Raw genomic sequence first — 20,160 nt, 5'->3', positions numbered from 1 at the left:
TAAGGTATTATTTAGACATAATTTTTTTTTTTTTTTGATTTATGTTAACATTTACATATTAACATTCTCTACAGCTTGGTTACATTCTGAGGATCAGATAGTGAAGCAGTGGCTATGTCAAGGTCAAATAATTATTTGAAATCATTGTCATATGTTGATAAGCTTTGGTCAATATTGAGTGTATTATGTCCAGAATTACATGTTGGTATTTTTCATTTTTATTGTTCAGATATGCCACTTAAAAGCAAAGATGCCACTTAGAAGTAAAAAATATTCACAAAAAATTAAAGTAATTAAATACAAGGAAGAGGGAAAAGAAATTGAATTTGTGAAGTCTGAGCCAAAATGTTCAGGTTCCAAGAAACCAAAGAAAATTGCCACAGAGGAACTGTTGGATCAGCCATCAACTTCAGTTGTTCAGGAAGGTAATTGTATGAATTAATTTTACATGCATCCTCATAGCAATAAGGACTTTAAATATAACCACCACATTTCTTTTTTACTTCCAGAACGAGAATCAAGTTTTTCATGGTAATACATGTATATAATGATTATGAACTGTCTAAATTCCTCTATAAAAATCAAGACCAGTGTTTTCATGTTGATACTGAAGCATCCCCATCTTATGTGGATTCAGACCACTTAAGCCAAGACCTCTTGGGTGAAGGGTGGGTCAACAATATGAGGTCAAAATTTTTCATGGGAATAAAGTGGGAAAAAATTGTGAAACCTTTCCTGACAAACATCAGGACCAAGGTGTCAGACTCGATTGAGATTTAGGGATTACAGTTCTCTGGTTTACTTTAAATCTGTTGCTCATTGTCTATCATGGGTCCTCCAAGACCGTCTAATCTCTTAGTAAAAAAATAACAAGAAAGGAAAAGCAACAAAGTTATCAGAGATAAGCATGTGAACCAATTTGTTATGTATTACAAACTTTAGAATATTTTATTAATTTTATTTTGAAAAATAGATGTAAGGACTTATGTATCCAGAAAAACTAAAGAACGAGAAGGATGGGAAACAGTACAGCCTTCAATGCTAAGGGCTAGAATTGAGGAAATGTGCCCATCAACATGGGAATGTTGTTTTTGTGGCAAGGAGACGATGCATATTATCTACTGTCCAGACTGTGGTCCAACAGCATACTACTGTGAAACATGCTGCACAAAACTCCACAGTGTAGTGCTTTTTCACAAGCCATGTGTTTGGAAAGTAAATAATAATCAGCTGGTCATCTTTAAAAAGAATTGTTTGTTTGCCCTCTTCCGACCGTCTGACTAAAAACAGCCTGATTCAAAAATTTTTTGACCTCCAGGAAACAAATTTTTTTTTTATTCATTAATAACTATTTTAACTTCACATTTGCAGGTGTTTTTGACTAAAAGAATATTTGCCCCTACCTACCTACCCAATTTTTTTTATCCTCGGTTGGGAGAGGGCAAACAAACAAATTTTTGGCCTTATTTACTTTTTTTTTTAATTTTTTTTTCACAATTATATGAACTTCCTTAAAATGAACGTTACTTTAATACAAAAATTACAAAATTAAAGTTTATAAATATCCCTTCTGGTTTATATGCATTTTTTGAATTTCCTTTGTCTTTTTAAGAATGATATGTATGTCCCATATGAGAATTCATCAGAAACATGCATTGGAAGGGAAGATCATAAGGAATGTCCCACCACCTACACCAAAATCCTTGCTGTGATAAGCCTATCAGGTAACCACATTTCTAATTGTTAGCTCACCTGAGCTGAAAGCTCAAGTGAGCTTTTCTGATCACCCGTTGTCCGTCCGTCCGTCTGTAAACTTTTCACATTTTCAACTTCTTCTCAAGAACCACTGGGCCAGTTTTAACCAAAATTATTACAAAACATCCTTGGGTGAAGGGAAGTTTAAATTGTTAAAATAAAGGGCCAAGCCCCCTAACAAGGTGAGATAATCAAGAAAAAACAAAAATAGGGTGGGGTCATTAAAAAATCTTCTTAAGAACCACTGGGCCAGAAAAGCTGAAACTTAAGTGGAAGCATCCTGGGGTTGTGTAGATTCTAAATTATTCAAATCATGACCCCTTGGGGTAGGGCGGGGCCACAATAGGTATTAAAAGGGGGGAAATCAGGTGAATAACAGCAGGGGAAAAAACTACTCAGGTGAGCGCTGTGGCCCATGGGCCTCTTGTTGTAGTTTATAATCTATGTCTCCAAATGTTTTTTTTAAATTTTTTAATTTTTTTTCTTATTTTTTGCAGTTGAATGTAAGAAAGACTGAAAAAGCATATTTTTTTGTTTTTAAATGCCCACTTCAGATTAAGGGGAGGTACTTTTGTCAATTAAAAAAAAAAAAAAAGAAAAAAAAGAAACGCACACACCTCAAATGTGTTAAATTAACATTCACAATTGTGAGATGTTAAAATTTTGTACAAAATTGAATCGTTTCCTGAGTAAATGAGAATTGGTTTTAGAGAGCTAATTGTCCCTTCTTTAAGCTGTTTATACCCCCCCCCCTCAAATAAAGGTGGGTGGGTGGGGATATAGTAATCACCTTGGCCATCTGTCTGTATATGCAATCTTTTCCAAGCTGTACTTTGTAATGTAGATTCACTGAAACCTTATACATGGTACAAAGATTTTTTTTATGCCTGCAGTTGTGTCTTGATCTTGCTCCAAGTTCATTCTGGCAAGTTCAAGGTCACTGGCAGAATAATTGTAAAATTTATGATGTGTGTATTTTCTAATGGAAAAAAATTGGATGTCCATCTTTCACTCAACGAATACTTGAAACCTAAAATCATGTCCTTTTTTCTTTTTTTAATCAAGGACAATTTGGCAAGATCAAGGACACACATGCAAAAATTGATTACAAATAGGCATTTTAAAAATATTGCACCAGGGGGCATTACTTTGTGAACTTGCTAACATTACCTGTAGTTCATTACAGTGAATGAGGGTTAGTTCCAGACCCTAACAAAAAATTAAATTTTGATCAAGTCATGACTCCTTGGGCTAGGACAGGCATAGAATAGTTTGTACAAATATTTGCATATAAATAAAGCTTAAATCTTTTAGCAAGTTAAGTGTATTCTGTCTCAAATGAAATTTATAAGTGTCATTGTATGTTAGCATCCCCATCTACTGCAGATTAAAGTTTATTTGATATGTCTTGACCCTCAGAGCTAGGAAAGGGCCACAAAAGAAGGGTTCAAAATTTAAATCAAAGATCTTATATGAAACATATTATGTACCAATGTTTTAAAAGTAAAAGTCATCAAGATTAAGAAATTTGAAAAACATGCAGACACAAATGGTAGTATTTTAGGTTTTTGAGCCTCCATATGTATATAGTTTATTTGTTATAATGAATTTCACTCTCATTAACAGTTTTCCTTGGCAAATTTGTAAACAATATGAAATTATTCAAGCAATTATTAAAAAAAAAGAATAACCCTGAAAATAACATTTTTATTGGTTCTAATTGAATTTCAGGACATCAACATAAGATAAATATGCAATTTTGCAAGTGTGAGAAGGAGTCTATCACTTTGGTCAGGTACAGACTTTGGCCATCTTCTCCTGAAACTCCCCGTGTTGCATTTGATTTTAAATTGATGGAATTGGCTGTGGTCCTTCAGCTTGAGGGGCATTTATCTTTAAAATCCTTCTGTGATGCCATCATTCAATCTCAAAATGGATTTCCTGTTATGGTGCGACCTGATGAGGTAATTGTTATTGTTATATATACATATCTCTCTCTCTCTCTCTCTCTCTCTCTCTCTCTATATATATATATATTAACTTTACCTCAACTGCTTTATAGAAGATCCTATTTAAGAGAGGACTGATAGGAGATGCATTGTAGTAATGATTATGTTGCTCAGTTGTCTTCTTTGTATCATTATTTATTGCAATATTGATAAAAGAGGGAAGTGGAATTTGTTTAAAAAAAGAAAAGAAAAGAAATAATTACTGGTATAACACTTGAAAGAGCTTTTTATGCCAGCGTCAGTGTGGGCTTAGGGAAGTTTTTGAGAGGAGTAAAAGTTTCAGACAACCAATCGGATCTATATCTTAATTCACATCTTTATCTTATTCAATGGACATGTCACAATGAGATGCATGCACTGCCTTGTTGAGTTTAAAATCTTCATTAAAGGTAAAGGTCACAGTAGGCAATTCAAATTAGACTGAAGAATATACTTTTGAGTCATATTTAATCAAAGAAACTTGACCTGAAGGGAATCGTTCAATTCATATAAATTTTATTTTAGCATGATGATTAAATTCTGAAATAATATTTATATCAAGATGACAGAAACTGAATGACATCTGAGTAAATTGTCATTTAAATACAACAAAATATAATTGGAATACAATTAATTGTATACTGTTAAATCACTAATTTTCATGGGATAAAATTTTATGGCTAGGAAAAGTCATTACTTGTTGAAAGAGATTTTATTTTGTGATTAAAGAGGAAACATTATTTTAATGCTGCAATATTGAAATTCAATATTTTTGGGGGGTTGGGGGGGGTTGGGGTTGGGGGTGTACATTTATGAATTCTTGAGTCTCTTCATGTCATGAAAACTATAATAAATAAATCCCCGTGAAATTAATCAATTTTACATTATATATGGATGTGCTATATATCTTTGCCTTTGTAGTACAGTAAAACATGCTTATAATGAAGTGCCAGGGACAGGCGATTTTGCTTCGCTATAAGCCTAATTCGTTTTATCTGTTAAGTTTACAATATATTTTAAAGTCTGATGGGAAATGAAAATCACTTTGCTATAAGTTTCAATTCATTATAAGCGTGTTCACTATAAGCGTGTTTTACTGTAGTTTATCAAGCAGCAGTTTATTGAAGAACAGTATTTTCAGCATCAATAAAACCAGTTATCTTTTGAAATGTATATTTTTATTGCAAAAAGCTTAAATATTTTGTTTCTGTACCTACAGGTGAAAGATATATACAAAAGTCTTGTTGGGGATTCTTTCAATGAATATCGTTTCCATAGATCTCAGTTTAACAATAGAGAGATGTATGAAGAGAACCATATTGAAAGTACCAATGAATGCCCTATCTGTAGTGAGGTATGTGTGTAAAAATGATAAAAGTGAATCTTGATACCTGTTACTTCTTTTCCAATATCAGATTGAGCCTTTTTTTTTTTAAAGTAAACTGAAATATCTACCAGTAACTTCAATGGGAGATATGGGTATATATTTCATGTATATTGATGAAAATTGTTTGAAATATAGTATCTTGACTTTTTTAGTATGGGTAAACCAGTTTTTCTTCGATCATGTAAGATATTTGCATAAGATCTACACTTGAAAAGTGACATTTACTCATTGCTTATTTTAACAAAGATTATTAGAAAAAAAATGTGAATGTATTCACATTTTTGTATTTGCAAGATTTCAGAGTATACAGCATCCAGGTTTTACAAGTTTCACTGAGGCTGCATTTCATTTCTGGAATTTTTTTTAAAATTTTCAACTTTTCATTTCCGACATTTTAAAGTTTTCATCTCCAACATTTTTCATGTAGTACTTTTCGGAAATGAAAGCAGGATTGAAGATTTTACTTATAAAAAAATATTTAAGAATAGATGATGAATAAATCATTAAAATCTAAATAATGAGTTTTGCATAGCTATTAATAAAGGGAAAATAAGATTTTTTTTCCTGAGGCACATGGAAGTGTTGTGAACTTTCACAAACCCTGCAAAAATCCCAGAAATGAAAAAAATAAATGTCAGCAATGCTATGCAAAATTCCGGAAATGAAATGCAGCATTCACTGTATAACTGTCAGTGGACAGAGGAGTGAATTAATTGTCCACATGATAGAGGTGTGAAACACTGCTTTGATATGAAGATTTTTGTGTGCATTGTGTATTTAACATTGGCTAAAATTTTACATAAAATTTATGCTGAAGTATGGTATACTTCCAGTCTGCAAATTTCAATATCGGGCATCTCTAATGATAAATCACTAAACACTAAATTCTCAGTAAATCAGCCACTGGACCCTCTAATCCATCTGTTTCAATCAGTCTGGCACTTGTCAGTTTTGATAATGTAAGTTTTACTATACAAATTAAAATTTTACATGTTGTAATGCAATCATTTTTTTATGATGAGATATCTAGGTCTAAGAGTATCATAAATTGTCTTTATTTAAGAAATGAATTTAATTTTTAAAGATTTATGAGGACATGAATTATGACGCCAACACTTTATGCTGGCATAGTTCATAAAGTGCATCAGCGCTTCGTGATAAATATGCTGGCGTAAAGTGTTGTAGTTCATGTACCTCATGAATTTTCAAAAATCAAATTCATTTCTTATATTTACATTATTTTTCTGATGTGTCGCCATAAATTACGCTATTCAACTGTCATTTTTAAAGCCAAACAGTTTGCACTATAGTTTTGACATCAAGTATGGTATTATGATGTAACATTGGAGATATTCATGCTCATCCACAGTAGTTCATGGGAAAATGAACAATCTTCTAATTTGCAAAGAAACTTAAGGATAAATATTTGGAAATGTAAATATATCTAAACAGATCTTTGGGGAAAAAATGTAAGTATAATGAAAAGGTGTATTTATATTAACAATATAAATTTTCAGAGTGAAGTAACTAAAATACTTTCCTTGGATGGTAACTTTGGTCTTGTACATAAGAAATCATCAGGAGAGGGAAGTGGCATACCCAGAAGAAAAGAAAGATTTTTCATGGACCAAGACAAAGTTGACGCATTTGTGTCAACTTATGGTCTAGATACCAAAAAGCAAAGTATTGTAAGTGTTTTATTTTATTGAAGAAGGTTCACATAAGGCTGTATCAATTAATTAGCATAATTAGAAAAGGCAAAAAAAGTAAATGAGTTTATAGAGGAATGTTGTTGATTTGATTGTTATATTAAGATAAATGTTTATATTTTGGGTTTCTGAAATGGCATATCTTTCCCAAAAAATATGACATACATATTTATAGAAAACTGTGATTTAGTATTAGTGATATCAATCTTTATTGTTCTTGAATCAGTATTACCAAATTCATAGTGATGCATATAAAATCGTAATTGTCAGTTTGATTCAATTTCATAGTATGAATACATGTAACTTGCTGGCTATTGTATGCAGGAAATATCATGCATATAATGCATTGCAACATCTTTATTAGCCAAGGGTTTCTAATCTGCTACTTTGCTCACAATCCCTTGGCTAGCTATGTTGCTATCAAAAGTCTGGATTGTTTTTGTCATGTGATTTCCAATCTTACATCATATACACAGCTTGCATCATTGTTAGACATAAAGAGTGTTTCAGGTATGCAGTTAGAATGAAAATGCAGCAACTTTTTTTTAATGTGTTCTTGTTATGTTTCAGAATTGCTCAGATTTTCAAGCAGGAAATATCATCCGTTCTAAAAAGAAGACTGATAAATTAGATATCACTGGTTTATTTGGTTCTGTGTGCCAACATGATATCCCACAGATTTTTTTAAATCTGAAACATGGTGAAAGGTAATTAATTTTAAAAAAAAAAAACGGACTTCATATATTTGAGTGTATTGATATGAGATCATATACTTTATAATCTGCAACAATTAATGGAAATAGGAAAAGTATGGTTATATATAGAGGTAGTACATAATGTTCTTTGTTCAGTGATTGAAAAAAGACTAGTTCCTTTTTTTTTCTTTTTTTCTTTTTTTTGAAAATTTGTCAGTTCTTTAAAATACTAAATGTGTACATATGTAAATAGTTGTTGACAAGTCATGAAATTTCATTTGAATAATGTACTACAAGTTACAGTATGATTAGATTCTACTGAATTTATTTAGATTGGCATATTCAGTGCACCTCCTACAACACTTGGTTGACAATTCTGAGCAGGATGAAAGACCAGGAACTATTATGTATGACATAGCATGTAGCCTAAAGAGACACTTGCAGGTATAAATAATAAAAATCAGTATATAGATTTAGAAATATTTTTGACCTAACTGTCTCATTAAAACTCTGTTTTTATTTATTGTTACTTCATTTTTTTGTCAAACAGAAAGAAAACAAAGACCTACAGGCATATTTCAAGTTTGTTGTGCCAGTTTTTCACAGTTATGCACATAATATGGCATGCCAGGTATGCTTTATTAAAATTTATAATATAAAAGTATGCTGATTGTTTTCAAATGCAGCTGCCTAAATTTAATCGTTTAGCACACTGTGAAGGCATTGGAATTCTTCGGCATTTAGTTCTAATGCATCCCCCATAAAATGGTCGGGAACATATAGTGTTAACCTGTTCTGTCATTCCGTCATCATTGACTTTCCGTTCATTATCTTGGCAACAGTTGCACACATTCAATTCAAATTTGACATATGGATACATCATAGAAATGCGTCAAGTTTGAATTTGGTCGTGGTCTGATGATTTTTGACGGAGTTATCCCTCTTGAACTTAGCCAAACATAGGAAATTCTCACTTTCCCCTCACTAACTTTTGGAAGGATGTATGTATAAGGTAGAAATTGCCTAGATGTGAAGATATTTTACCAGAAAATACAGGTCAAGTTCGAATTTGGTCCTGGTCTGGTGATTTTTGACAGTTATCCCCATTGTACTTAGAAAAGATTTATATTTCTTTAAAAACTCACAATTTCTAATCAGTACGGCAATTGAAATTTTGGCTACCTGCGGGGGCACTGATGGTGTTACGACACATATAGTTCTCAATTATTGTGTAATATCTTATTGTAAAAGAATATTTTTTGAATTAAGTGTTTGGGAGAATTGGCATTATTTTTTTTAAATTGGAAATAGCAAGTTTAAGGGGGCATAGGTGATTACTGGAGTGAATGAAATAGTTGAAATTGTGAAACAGATTTATTGATATGATTTAAATGAAATCTGCAAGTGTAAAAATCTACCCTATTTTTAACTTGTTTGTGAGAATGTCAGCTGCAATTTTTTCATTCTTAAATTTCTTAATTGTTTTGATGATGAATGCCCTACAGTGGAAACCAGTCAACAAAGTGAATTAACTGGCATATCAATTTCCAAAATATGTTGATAATATGTTAAATTCTTTAAGTTTTTTGTCTTTAAATTCAGACCCTATTGATTACAGCATAACAATTTCTAGTTAGAATCATCCCCAATTTAAATTAAATATGTTCATATCCAGACTTGTCTTTGTTTTGAAAGCCAAAAAGTAAATTTTGCCAAATAAAATGTAATATATTGATCCAAAACTTTTTTCAGCTTGAATATGGGCAGAGGTTTGTTGAAGGAACTGGACTAAATGATGGAGAAGGTGTAGAGAGATTGTGGTCCTACCTCAGAAAATTCAGTTCCATCACAAAAGAAATGACTGTTTCAAATAGACAACATTTGATTGTGGATGCACTTGAACATTATTCTAATAGAATAAAAGAAAAATTGGGTACATTTCTTTTTACATGACAATATCTTTAACTTATCCATTTTTGGAGGTAGATTATTAGATTTATAGAATTCCTGTATGATTTATTTATTAGTAAACATATTTTTATTATTTGATACACTGATATTTGTTGTTTTATAATTTGAATTTTGAAATAACTTTAAGGCGAACGATTGAAGGCCATGCTGGAGAAAGCCAAAAAAATACAAGAAACCAGAGATGTGTACACTGCTGTTGAAGCCAAACATGATGGTATGCTATAAATTTATGAAATTTGATAAGGTAAAAAAAATAATTAGGATGAAGCATGGAGAGGCTATCAATGAATTTACTTCACTAAATCAAAAATGTTTATCTGTTGAAGGTAGTTCCTCAGAATGGTTTTTACTCTGGAAAGAGTTATCGAGAAGTGGAAGACAGGTTTCTGGTAAGATTGAATGCTACTGAGTAATGAGCTTAGAGTTGTTTTTTCTTTATATCGAGTAAAATTGTATATTGCTATTTACAGATGTAACATATTTATTTCTTTGAAACAGAATTTTCCTGATTATCATGAAATCCTTCTTTTTTTTTCTTTTTTTTTTTGTCTTTTCATGACTCATTAGAACCATGCATGCATGTATTTTTACACTTCCCATATGTACTCGTATAACCAGTTAATGCTATATTCATTGTCAATTTCTTACAGTCACCTTAACACCAGATGAAAGATACTGTTGGCTTTCCAATCAGATTGTTACACAGAGGTAAGTAGAATTACTTCAAAGACTTCAAATGGTTATTTCTAATAGATAATAATATTTTTTTTTTGGTTAATCAAATGGAAAGTATAATTGTTTTGTGGTAGCTAGTAGTTTAAAGAATTTATTTAGACTTTTTAAAGTTGAATAATCTTTATCAAATTGTATAAGATTAATTGGGAACTAAATGTTATTAATGGATTGAAATTATTTACAAGCTATAGATATACAGTTAAACTTTGGTATCTCAAACACTGATATCTTAAATACCTTGGATATGTGGAGGTGATTTGGAAATCCTTACCAATTATTCTTTAAGTATTTTAACCCTGATATCATGAATCTTTGATATCTCTCATAATATTATAACAAGGTTCGAATGTATTTGAAATTAATAAAATATATTTTTCTTTGCATCTGCATGTATTCATTTCAGATATATTTTGATATGAAACATTTTGATATTTATATTATTTGCAGGACAATGTTGGCTGATTCCCTTGATGAGGATGAAAAAATACTATTGAAAGGCCATATTCAAAAGTAAGTTTGTGTGTAAGTATTAGTGATATCCACAAGTAACTGAGTACTGGACTGTCTTTTGGATACTGATCATCTACCTTTTTCCATTCAGTTACTCATTGAAAATGTTTCTCCTAATAGAAATCCTAAATTCTAGCTGATATAATTAAAAAGATTTTTTCTTAATTCAGCTGGTTTACTACAAAGTGGTTATTCTGGTATGCATTGGGGAAATTAACAATAGTTTTGCAGTAGCTGTATTAAACTACATAGAATTGTTCCATGTCCCTTGCATATGGTTACAAAAAACCTCTTTACTGTTAGATTTTTCATATTTATTAATTGTTAAATTCACCTTATCAACACTCTATTGAGTGGACCTGTGAGCTTACATGTCATAAAACTAATTATTTATATGAGGATCAATGCTATTTGTATTATTGCACTGTACATATAAGGAATGTGCTTGTTTGCAAGATGTTCCACTTAGCAGTGCTCTTATTAGCCTCTTACAACGGAGTTGGAAGGGAATGTAGTAACGCATGTATGTGGGTTAGTTTATCCTTTGTGGGAAATGGAAGTGACATAATTTGCATTTGGATTGATGTTTAGTGCTGCCTTAATTTATAGAAATGCTCCTTGCAAGGGGATGCTATGTTTTGCAGTGCCCTTGTTCTCAGAATTAAGTAAAATGTAATTTTAATTTATTACTTAATTGCTGTCCATGGCCATTTGAATAGTTTTATGGTTTAGTTTCATGTTATCAAAGAAACATTATCATTTTCAGAGAAATGGCAGTCTCAAGTTCAACCACTTTTTCTTGATGTTTTAACTTCATTTTTTCTAATTCTTGGAATACATTTTAAAGTTTGATCGGAATCATGGCAAGTTGAGATAACAAGGTTTAACTAGTAAAGTTTGAGAAAAGACGTTTATAACCCCTTTTAAAGCTTAATTTTGCATATATTTTTTTAACATAGCTATATAAACTTTTTGAAAAGGATCTGAATTTTAACAAAAGTGACTAGTAAAGGAACACGGTTGCACAACAGTATTAAATTTTGCTATATATTCTTACCAAAAATGCGCAAATTTGAGTAGGTGGTATTAATTGAAAACAAACTTTTGAGAAGTTTCCTTTTCAGATCTTGTAAAACAATTCTTTATAAAGATTTTAGTACCAAAAAATACACAGGCATCCAGCAAGGCATGCAAGTTTGTTTCGGTCGAAGTCGAGCAGGTGCTTGAAAATCAAGTCCAGGACCTAATCACTCCCCACTCAAATTCAGTATATAGAAAAATCAGCACGCCCTAAATTATAATGAATCTAGTCAATACAGGAAGTTTACATGTTGTTTTTCATCTCATAAAAAAATTCAGCTCCAGTCTCGTGTTAAAATGCCCGAATCAGAAGGGAAGATTCAGGAATTATTTTGCGTCAGCCATGATTTGACGTGAACCTCAAGTGAAATACTGTTATGACACCAAATAGCAGAATAAACAGCATGTTGATAAGATTTATCTTTTGCTTGTAATAAATTTTAAAACTGTTGATGTTTAGATTTTTTTATTTATTCTTTTGCAGAACAGAAAGTGAATTGAAAAAAGCAAAGAAAACTTTACAATTAGATGTTCAAAGTTTGGATGCCAGGAAAGAAGAACTTTCTGAGTCTGCGAAAAATAAATTAAGACATGGGCATCTTAAAAAACTGCAAATGTTTGCCAATGAAAGGCAGTACATTCTGTCCTTGCTGAAGAAATATTTCGGTAAAAAAAAAATGTTTATCTTTCTTTTATTCATTGCTAAATACAGTTTAACATCTTTATCTCTAACATCAATATCTCAAAATTAATGTATATGTAAAGATGAGTTTTGACTCCCAACCATTTAAACCCTAATAAGATGATTTTCCTTAATTTGTTTTTGTAATTATTTCAGTGTTTTACATAATTTTAGTAATTTGTGTATGCAATTGAGCATGAATGCAACTTCTAATTTTCTAATGTTCTTATATAATTTGGACAGATGGACAAGAAATGACAAAAAGAATTTCTAAGCAGTTGTCCTCCAACAGTGAGAGAATAAAGAAGTGTCTCAAAGAATTTAATAGCAACTTCAGTGAAAGTTTTTCTTTTGCTGAAGTCAGCATACCAACTGCTGCAATTTACAAAGATTTGGAAATTACAGCCATCCTAGATGATGGCAAAATTAAGGCTTGCCAGGCTTACTCTCTCCACCAACATGCAATGGAACAGGAACACATGACAAATACAGAAATTAAAGCTTTGCTTAAATATATTGATGATACCAACCAAAAATTATTAAATCTTATAGTTGAATCTAAACAAGAAGATAGATATCAAATTGGGCGTAAACACATGCTTATGATGTTTAAGCTGAAGGCAGAAGAACTGTGGATCAGATATTTATTATCATTGTCTGAGTTTTCTGCCAAAAGCGCTGAGAGTCAAATTCATTCCTTCATTGACATGCCTCTGCAGACAGATTTTGTTGATATAGATTGTATATTTGGTGAAGTATCTGACTTGTCTGAATCTGATGAGAGTGACACTGAATGAAATCATTATTGTTATTTCAACCAACCCTAAGCAACTCCACAAAGTTATTTTGAGGGTGTACCATAATCATCATGTCTATCTGTCTCTTTTTTTTTCTCCATGTACCTGGTACAGTTGTTATATTTTTGGAATATTAGATTAGGTTTTTTTTTTTAATGAATTAGGTATTTATTGTTTAATATTTACATTTACAAATATTTTTCCTTAAGATTCTTCGCAAATTCAAATACTGTTCATTTTCTCATGAACTACCATGGATGAGCATGAATATCTCCATTGTTACGTCATAATAACGTACTTGACGTCAAAACTATAGTGCAAACTGTTTTGCTTTAAAAATGACAGTTGAATTGCGTAAATTGTGGAAAAAATAATGTAAATATAAGAAATGAATTTAATTTTGAAGATTCATGAGGCACATGAACTACAACTCTTCATGCCGGCATATTTATCAGGAAGCGCTAACGTGCTTCATGAAATATGCTGGCGTGAAGCGTCGTAGTTCATGTCCTCATGAATCTTCAAAAATTAAATTCATTTCTTAAATGAATTGAGCCAAAACAATATATGTTTTGGTGTTCTGGTGTACTGAAATGCTTGTGGTTACTAATATGTATTCTGCTTCCCTGTGACAAGGTTTCTTGTGTGTTATAGGGGGTTGAATGTTTTAAATTTTCAATGGAGTTCATAGGAAAAAATACTAAATGTAAATATTTATATATATATGTGCAAGACATTTAGTGTTTTAAATGAATTAGTGTTTTACTTAAAGTTTCTTTCCACCAAGGTGCTAAAAAGAATACACATGCAGCCAAATGTAATTGGGCATTATATCATTTTTATGAAAGTTATTGCCATTTTTTTTATAATGGATATTTGTAATTAACTGCTGTTTACTGGACTTTTTTTTAGTGTGCTTGTTGATAAGAAGCTGGACCTTTGTTTATGTCTTTCTACTAATGCAATGATCAAATTTTACTTCAACGTTAATTGAACCATTTTCTCAGGTTTTTTTTGTTTGTTTGTTTATTTTTCTGCCCTAATTTTGTAATTACTAAATATTGTTGTCCAGACTTTGAAACAATTTATATACATATTTATTACATTTTCAACAGTGAAATACTGTGATTTATTAATTGAATAAAAGTGATATTCTCTCACAGCGTGAAAGGATACCAAAATGATATTCTCTCACAGTGTGAAAGGATATCAAAGCAAGTAAAAAATAATTTCTGGCCTGTCATAAGATAGAGATAGTAACTAACCATCTTGGTAGAGCTAAAACTGCACATTTCTTCCCAAATATGTGGCTAAAATCCATGTTAAGTAATGTTTTTCAATCTCACAACTGCTAAGCTATGACGTCTCAACCGCTCAACTATGACGTCAAGCTATTACACTGTGTTAAGAGAAGACAGAGGCAAAGGGAAAATCAACGAAAATCTAATAAACAGAAAATTCAATGTTTTGTAGATGAATATGGAATTTATTTCACTCGTGAGACAGGATTTTTTGATATTTTCACTCGTGCTTCGCACTCGTGAAAATATCAAAAAATCCTGTCCCACTCGTGAAATAAATTCCATATTCATCTACAAAACATTGAATATCCTCTATTTATTTATTTATTTATTTATTTATTTAATTATTTTTGCTGTGTGTGGAGAAAAGGAGGTTATTTTTAAATCAATTTAAATGACTTGTTCACCAAATTTAAATTTCATATGTAAGTTGAAATTATTTGCCTCATAGTGTACAGTGTTTTATAGTTCACTATTTTCCAGTTGTATGTGGGTTTTTTTTTTTCATATATATATATATATATATATATATATATATATATATATATATATATATATATATATATATATGTCTTGGTATATAATGAGTTCACATTTGCTAGAGTCTTTATACTAAAGTTCTATTTTCATCATTTTATCAATGATACAATTTTTTGAAAATTTATTGCCCTTGAAAAATTAATTTTTCTTTCTTTTCATAAATGTTCAGCATTAAATGATAGTTTTTGTTTCATATTCATCCTGTAATATTTCCACATTCTTTGGCTTTCAAATACTAGAAAGAATTGCATTTCATCAATAGATTTTGTATCTTTTTTAAATGTTTAAAAGGTATTTAAACAAAACTTCTGTGGAGACTTACGTATGTTAGATTCATTCATGTACACTGATTGGTTAATGATTAATCTAAGCCATTATTCAACATCTATTGCAATATTGACATGTGTTTCCGTCATTTCACCTGTATCTTGTATATTTTTTTGTATATATTGTACATAGAACCTCATGTACCAATAATTGGTTTGAGAGAATAAATTGAATTTGAACATGAAAATTAATGTTATTATCCCATTTGCCACTGGGAAGGAAAAGAGGATGTTATTAGACTATTTTAAAAAGTTTTAGATTGCAGTTGGTTATAGGCCTACTTTTCACTTCATCTTTTTGATTTGTTCAGAATTAAATTGATATAATGTTCAGAAACTGCCACTAATGAACAATTTTGACTTTTCAGTGGAAATACATAGAGTGGTTAGAAAATTAGATATTAATTTAATATTTTGGATATTGTAGACATAAATTGAAACTTTTGAATTGTTGTGGTTTAAATACTCCATTACACGGTCATTCTTATGAATATTTGTTTTATTATTAATAATCAGTACTCTCGTTGTTTACTGATTTGAAGTTTAATGTGTGGTTGATTTGTTTTGTAAATATAAATATATATATATCCAAAAGCAAATAAATATTACAGTGTCCAGTAATTAATGATGCCCTCGTATGGCAGCTTTTGGCGAAGGTAAAAGTTTCTCAAATGCAAGTCAACTCCAAGGTCAAGAAAATTGTTGTTACCCAAAGAAAGGACTTGTCTCAATAAAGATAACTGTGAAATAAGAAAACCCAAGCACTGACCATTAAAAAGTTTTAGACAAGATTAAAGTTTTGTTTTTTTTTAAATGCAGGTCAAATGCCAAGATCAAAGGTCCAAGGATCAAATTAAAGGTACCCAGGAGAAGGCTTTGTCATTAAAAATATACATGAGAAATATAATATCCCTAGCACCAACTGTTCAAAATTTATGGCCAAGGTTAAAGTTTTCAAAAGTATGCCAAAGGTCAAAGTTGGTGTACAAAGGAAGGCCATATCATAAGAAACACACATGTGAAATATGAAGGCTCAAGATTAAAAGTTTTAAAGAGGGTCGAACTAAAGGTCAAAATTTTCCATGGAAAGGTCTTGTCACAATAACTACACATGTGAAGTATAAAAGGTCCAGTATGAAAGCCCTAGCACTAACTGTTCAAAAGTTATGGCCAAGGTTAAAGTTTGGCAAATTCTTGCAAAAGTAGGTAAAACTCAAAAAAAGGCCTTGTCACAAGGAATAAATATGTAAAATATGAAAGCAACAGCTCCAACTAATAAAAAATAATATAATATATATTTGGACTGTGTGCGGATGAAAATGAACATTTGTGTGAAATAGTTGTGAATATTATGCCATTGAACCATGAATAACACGAAATGAGCAAATGCAGCCGCATAAATATAAAATTTTGGTCACATGCGGCTGAAATTGATCTTTTTCATTAAACAGTTGGAATATCATGCCCATGAACCCTAATTGGCATGAATTAAGCAAATGCAGCCGCATAAAAGTGAAATATTGGCCTACTGCGGTTGAAAATAAACTTTTCCACAAAATATAGTTGAGAATATTATGCACATAAACAATATTTTCACAAAATACACAAATTTCACCGCATTTGATATATATATTTGTACTTTGTGCGGATGGAAATGAACATTTTTGTGAAATAGTTGTGAATATTATGCCATTGTACCATGAATAACACGAAATAAGCAAATGCAGCCGCATAAATATAAAATTTTGGTCACATGCGGCTGCAAATTGATCTTTTTCATAAAACAGTTGGAATATCATGCCCATGAACCCTAATTGGCATGAATTAAGCAAATGCAGCCGCATAAAAGTAAAATTTTTGCCTATTGCGGTTGAAAATAAACTTTTTCACAAATATAGTTAAGAGTATTATGCACATAAACATTATTTTCACAAAATACACAAATTTCGCAGCATTTGATATATATTTGTACTTTGTGCGGATGGAAATGAACATTTTTGTGAAATAGTTGTGAATACTATGCCATTGTACCATGAATAACACGAAATAAGCAAATGCAGCCGCATAAATATAAAATTTTGGTCATATGCGGCTGAAATTGATCTTTTTCATAAAACAGTTGGAATATCATGCCCATGAACCCTAACTGGCATGAATTAAGCAAATGCAGCCGCATAAAAGTAAAATTTTTGCCTATTGCGGTTGAAAATAAACTTTTTCACAAATATAGTTAAGAGTATTATGCACATAAACATTATTTTCACAAAATACACAAATTTCGCAGCATTTGATATATATTTGTACTTTGTGCGGATGGAAATGAACATTTGTGTGAAATAGTTGTGAATATTATGCCATTGTACAATGAATAACACGAAATAAGCAAATGCGCCGCATAAATATAAAATTTTGGTCACATGCGGCTGCAAATTGATCTTTTTCATAAAACAGTTGGAATATCATTCCCATGAACCCTAATTGGCATGAATTAAGCAAATGCAGCCGCATAAAAGTGAAATATTGGCTACTGCGGTTGAAAATAAACTTTTCCACAAAATATAGTTAAGAATATTATGCACATAAACATTATTTTCACAAAATACACAAATTTCACCGCATTTGATATATATTGTACTTTGTGCGGATGGAAATGAACATTTGTGTGAAATAGTTGTGAATATTATGCCATTGTACCATGAATAACACGAAATAAGCAAATGCAGCCGCATAAATATAAAATTTTGGTCACATGCGGCTGCAAATTGATCTTTTTCATAAAACAGTTGGAATATCATTCCCATGAACCCTAATTCGCATGAATTAAGCAAATGCAGCCGCATAAAAGTGAAATATTGGCCTACTGCGGTTGAAAATAAACTTTTCCACAAAATATAGTTAAGAATATTATGCACATAAACATTATTTTCACAAAATACACAAATTTCACCGCATTTGATATATATTGTACTTTGTGCGGATGGAAATGAACATTTTTGTGAAATAGTTGTGAATATTATGCCATTGTACCATGAATAACACGAAATAAGCAAATGCAGCCGCATAAATATAAAATTTTGGTCATATGCGGCTGAAATTGATCTTTTTCATTAAACAGTTGGAATATCATGCCCATGAACCCTAATTGGCATGAATTAAGCAAATGCAGCCGCATAAAAGTGAAATATTGGCTACTGCGGTTGAAAATAAACTTTTCCACAAAATATAGTTAAGAATATTATGCACATAAACATTATTTTCACAAAATACACAAATTTCACCGCATTTGATATATATTGTACTTTGTGCGGATGGAAATGAACATTTTTGTGAAATAGTTATGAATATTATGCCATTGTACCATGAATAACACGAAATAAGCAAATGCAGCCGCATAAATATAAAATTTTGGTCACATGCGGCTGCAAATTGATCTTTTTCATAAAACAGTTGGAATATCATGCCCATGAACCCTAATTGGCATGAATTAAGCAAATGCAGCCGCATAAAAGTAAAATTTTTGCCTATTGCGGTTGAAAATAAACTTTTTCACAAAATATTTTAGTACATTCTGCATATAAACATTATTTTCATAAAATACGCAAATTCCGCCGCATTTACTTTATATTTGGACAAAGTGCGGATGAAAATGAACATTTTTTTAAAAAAATATTTGTGAATAGTATGCCATTGCCCATGAATAGCATGAAATGAGAAAAACAGTCCCATTAAAATAAAATATTGGCCTTATGCCGCTTAAAATAAACTTTTTCATAAAATAATTGAGACTGTTATACTTATGTTCCATGAATAGCAGGAAACGAGCATATTAAGCCGCATAAAAATAAAACATTGACCAAATGCGGCTAAAATGAACTTTTTGCACTAAATAGTTCAGAAAATCATGCCCATGATCTTAATTTGCACGAAAAGAGCAATGCAGCCGCATAAAGATAAAAAAAGCAAATTAACAATGGTGGTTGAGAGTGAACATTTTAATTACCTGTAATGCCCATTGAACGGTTGAAATAAGTCAGTGAAGTCCAAAAAATTGGAAGAGTATGTGCTGTTACATTTTTTTTCCCCCAAATGATTTATTTTAAAGAAATATCTGCTTTATACTTATTTCCAAGCATAACAAGGGAAATCTTTTAACTCATCAGAGAACAAAGGTTTTATTTCAAATATTGAGCCATATTTCTGGGGTTTTGCAAAGGAATGGGAGTCTGAAGTCATTTAGCATGATTGACTATGAAAACGTAATGATACAGAACAAATAGAAAAGATCCCTTTCTCTCTCAATACCAAGACTTGTTTCACCCAAAATAATAAATGTTCAGCAACAGGGTATTTCAAAACTAGTGTAGAATTAATGGTTTTCTTCATCCATTTCCATATTTTTTTATGAAGTAAAAGATCTATGTTCAAGATCAACATCTCTTTGCCATAAAAATTAAAGCAAGTAAATAAGGTTATGTTTAAAACAATATTTACTGACTTCAATTTAACAAGAATGACCAATATTTGTAGTAGTAGTAAATTTTATTTATAGTCAAATTATATACATTTTACAAAAAAACAATAGCTTAAAGCTCTTTAACAAACTGGTAACATAACACTTATAGCACAATTAAAATTTACATATACATATATAGCAAACAAACACAAATAAAAAGAAGAAACATAC

The 20,160-nt window shown here is 30.9% G+C and overlaps 1 protein-coding gene across 1 annotated transcript; it reads left to right on the top strand.

The window, feature by feature from the left end:
- Nucleotides 1–216: 216 nt before the first annotated feature.
- Nucleotides 217–13,521, top strand: LOC133180253 (uncharacterized). The gene is made up of 16 exons (XM_061314796.1): nucleotides 217–425; nucleotides 974–1,215; nucleotides 1,613–1,724; nucleotides 3,487–3,719; nucleotides 4,963–5,097; nucleotides 6,648–6,818; nucleotides 7,410–7,546; nucleotides 7,867–7,978; nucleotides 8,085–8,165; nucleotides 9,287–9,467; nucleotides 9,633–9,719; nucleotides 9,832–9,894; nucleotides 10,156–10,213; nucleotides 10,688–10,750; nucleotides 12,315–12,496; nucleotides 12,756–13,521. Exons 1-16 carry the CDS (start codon nucleotides 251–253, stop codon nucleotides 13,307–13,309), a joined length of 2,586 nt encoding a protein of 861 aa, XP_061170780.1. The 5' UTR covers nucleotides 217–250; the 3' UTR covers nucleotides 13,310–13,521.
- The last annotated feature ends 6,639 nt before the right edge of the window (nucleotides 13,522–20,160 follow it).

The sequence above is a fragment of the Saccostrea echinata genome, unplaced genomic scaffold, assembly GCF_033153115.1.
Source record: "Saccostrea echinata isolate AGI-Se365-2 ecotype Australia unplaced genomic scaffold, CSIRO_AGI_Sech_v1 ptg000006l, whole genome shotgun sequence".
Taxonomy (NCBI): Eukaryota; Metazoa; Mollusca; class Bivalvia; order Ostreida; family Ostreidae; genus Saccostrea; species Saccostrea echinata.
The sequence above is the reverse complement of the archived record's forward strand: the minus strand, read 5'-3'. Positions and strand labels throughout refer to the sequence as shown.

Bases quoted from the DNA above. Each gene is read 5' to 3' on its own strand.
- LOC133180253 (XM_061314796.1), top strand. From the start codon at position 251: ATGCCACTTAGAAGTAAAAAATATTCACAAAAAATTAAAGTAATTAAA. The intron at 3,720-4,962 runs GTAATTGTTATT...CTGTACCTACAG, and splicing joins TTATGGTGCGACCTGATGAG to GTGAAAGATATATACAAAAG. The intron at 7,979-8,084 runs GTATAAATAATA...TTTGTCAAACAG, and splicing joins GCCTAAAGAGACACTTGCAG to AAAGAAAACAAAGACCTACA.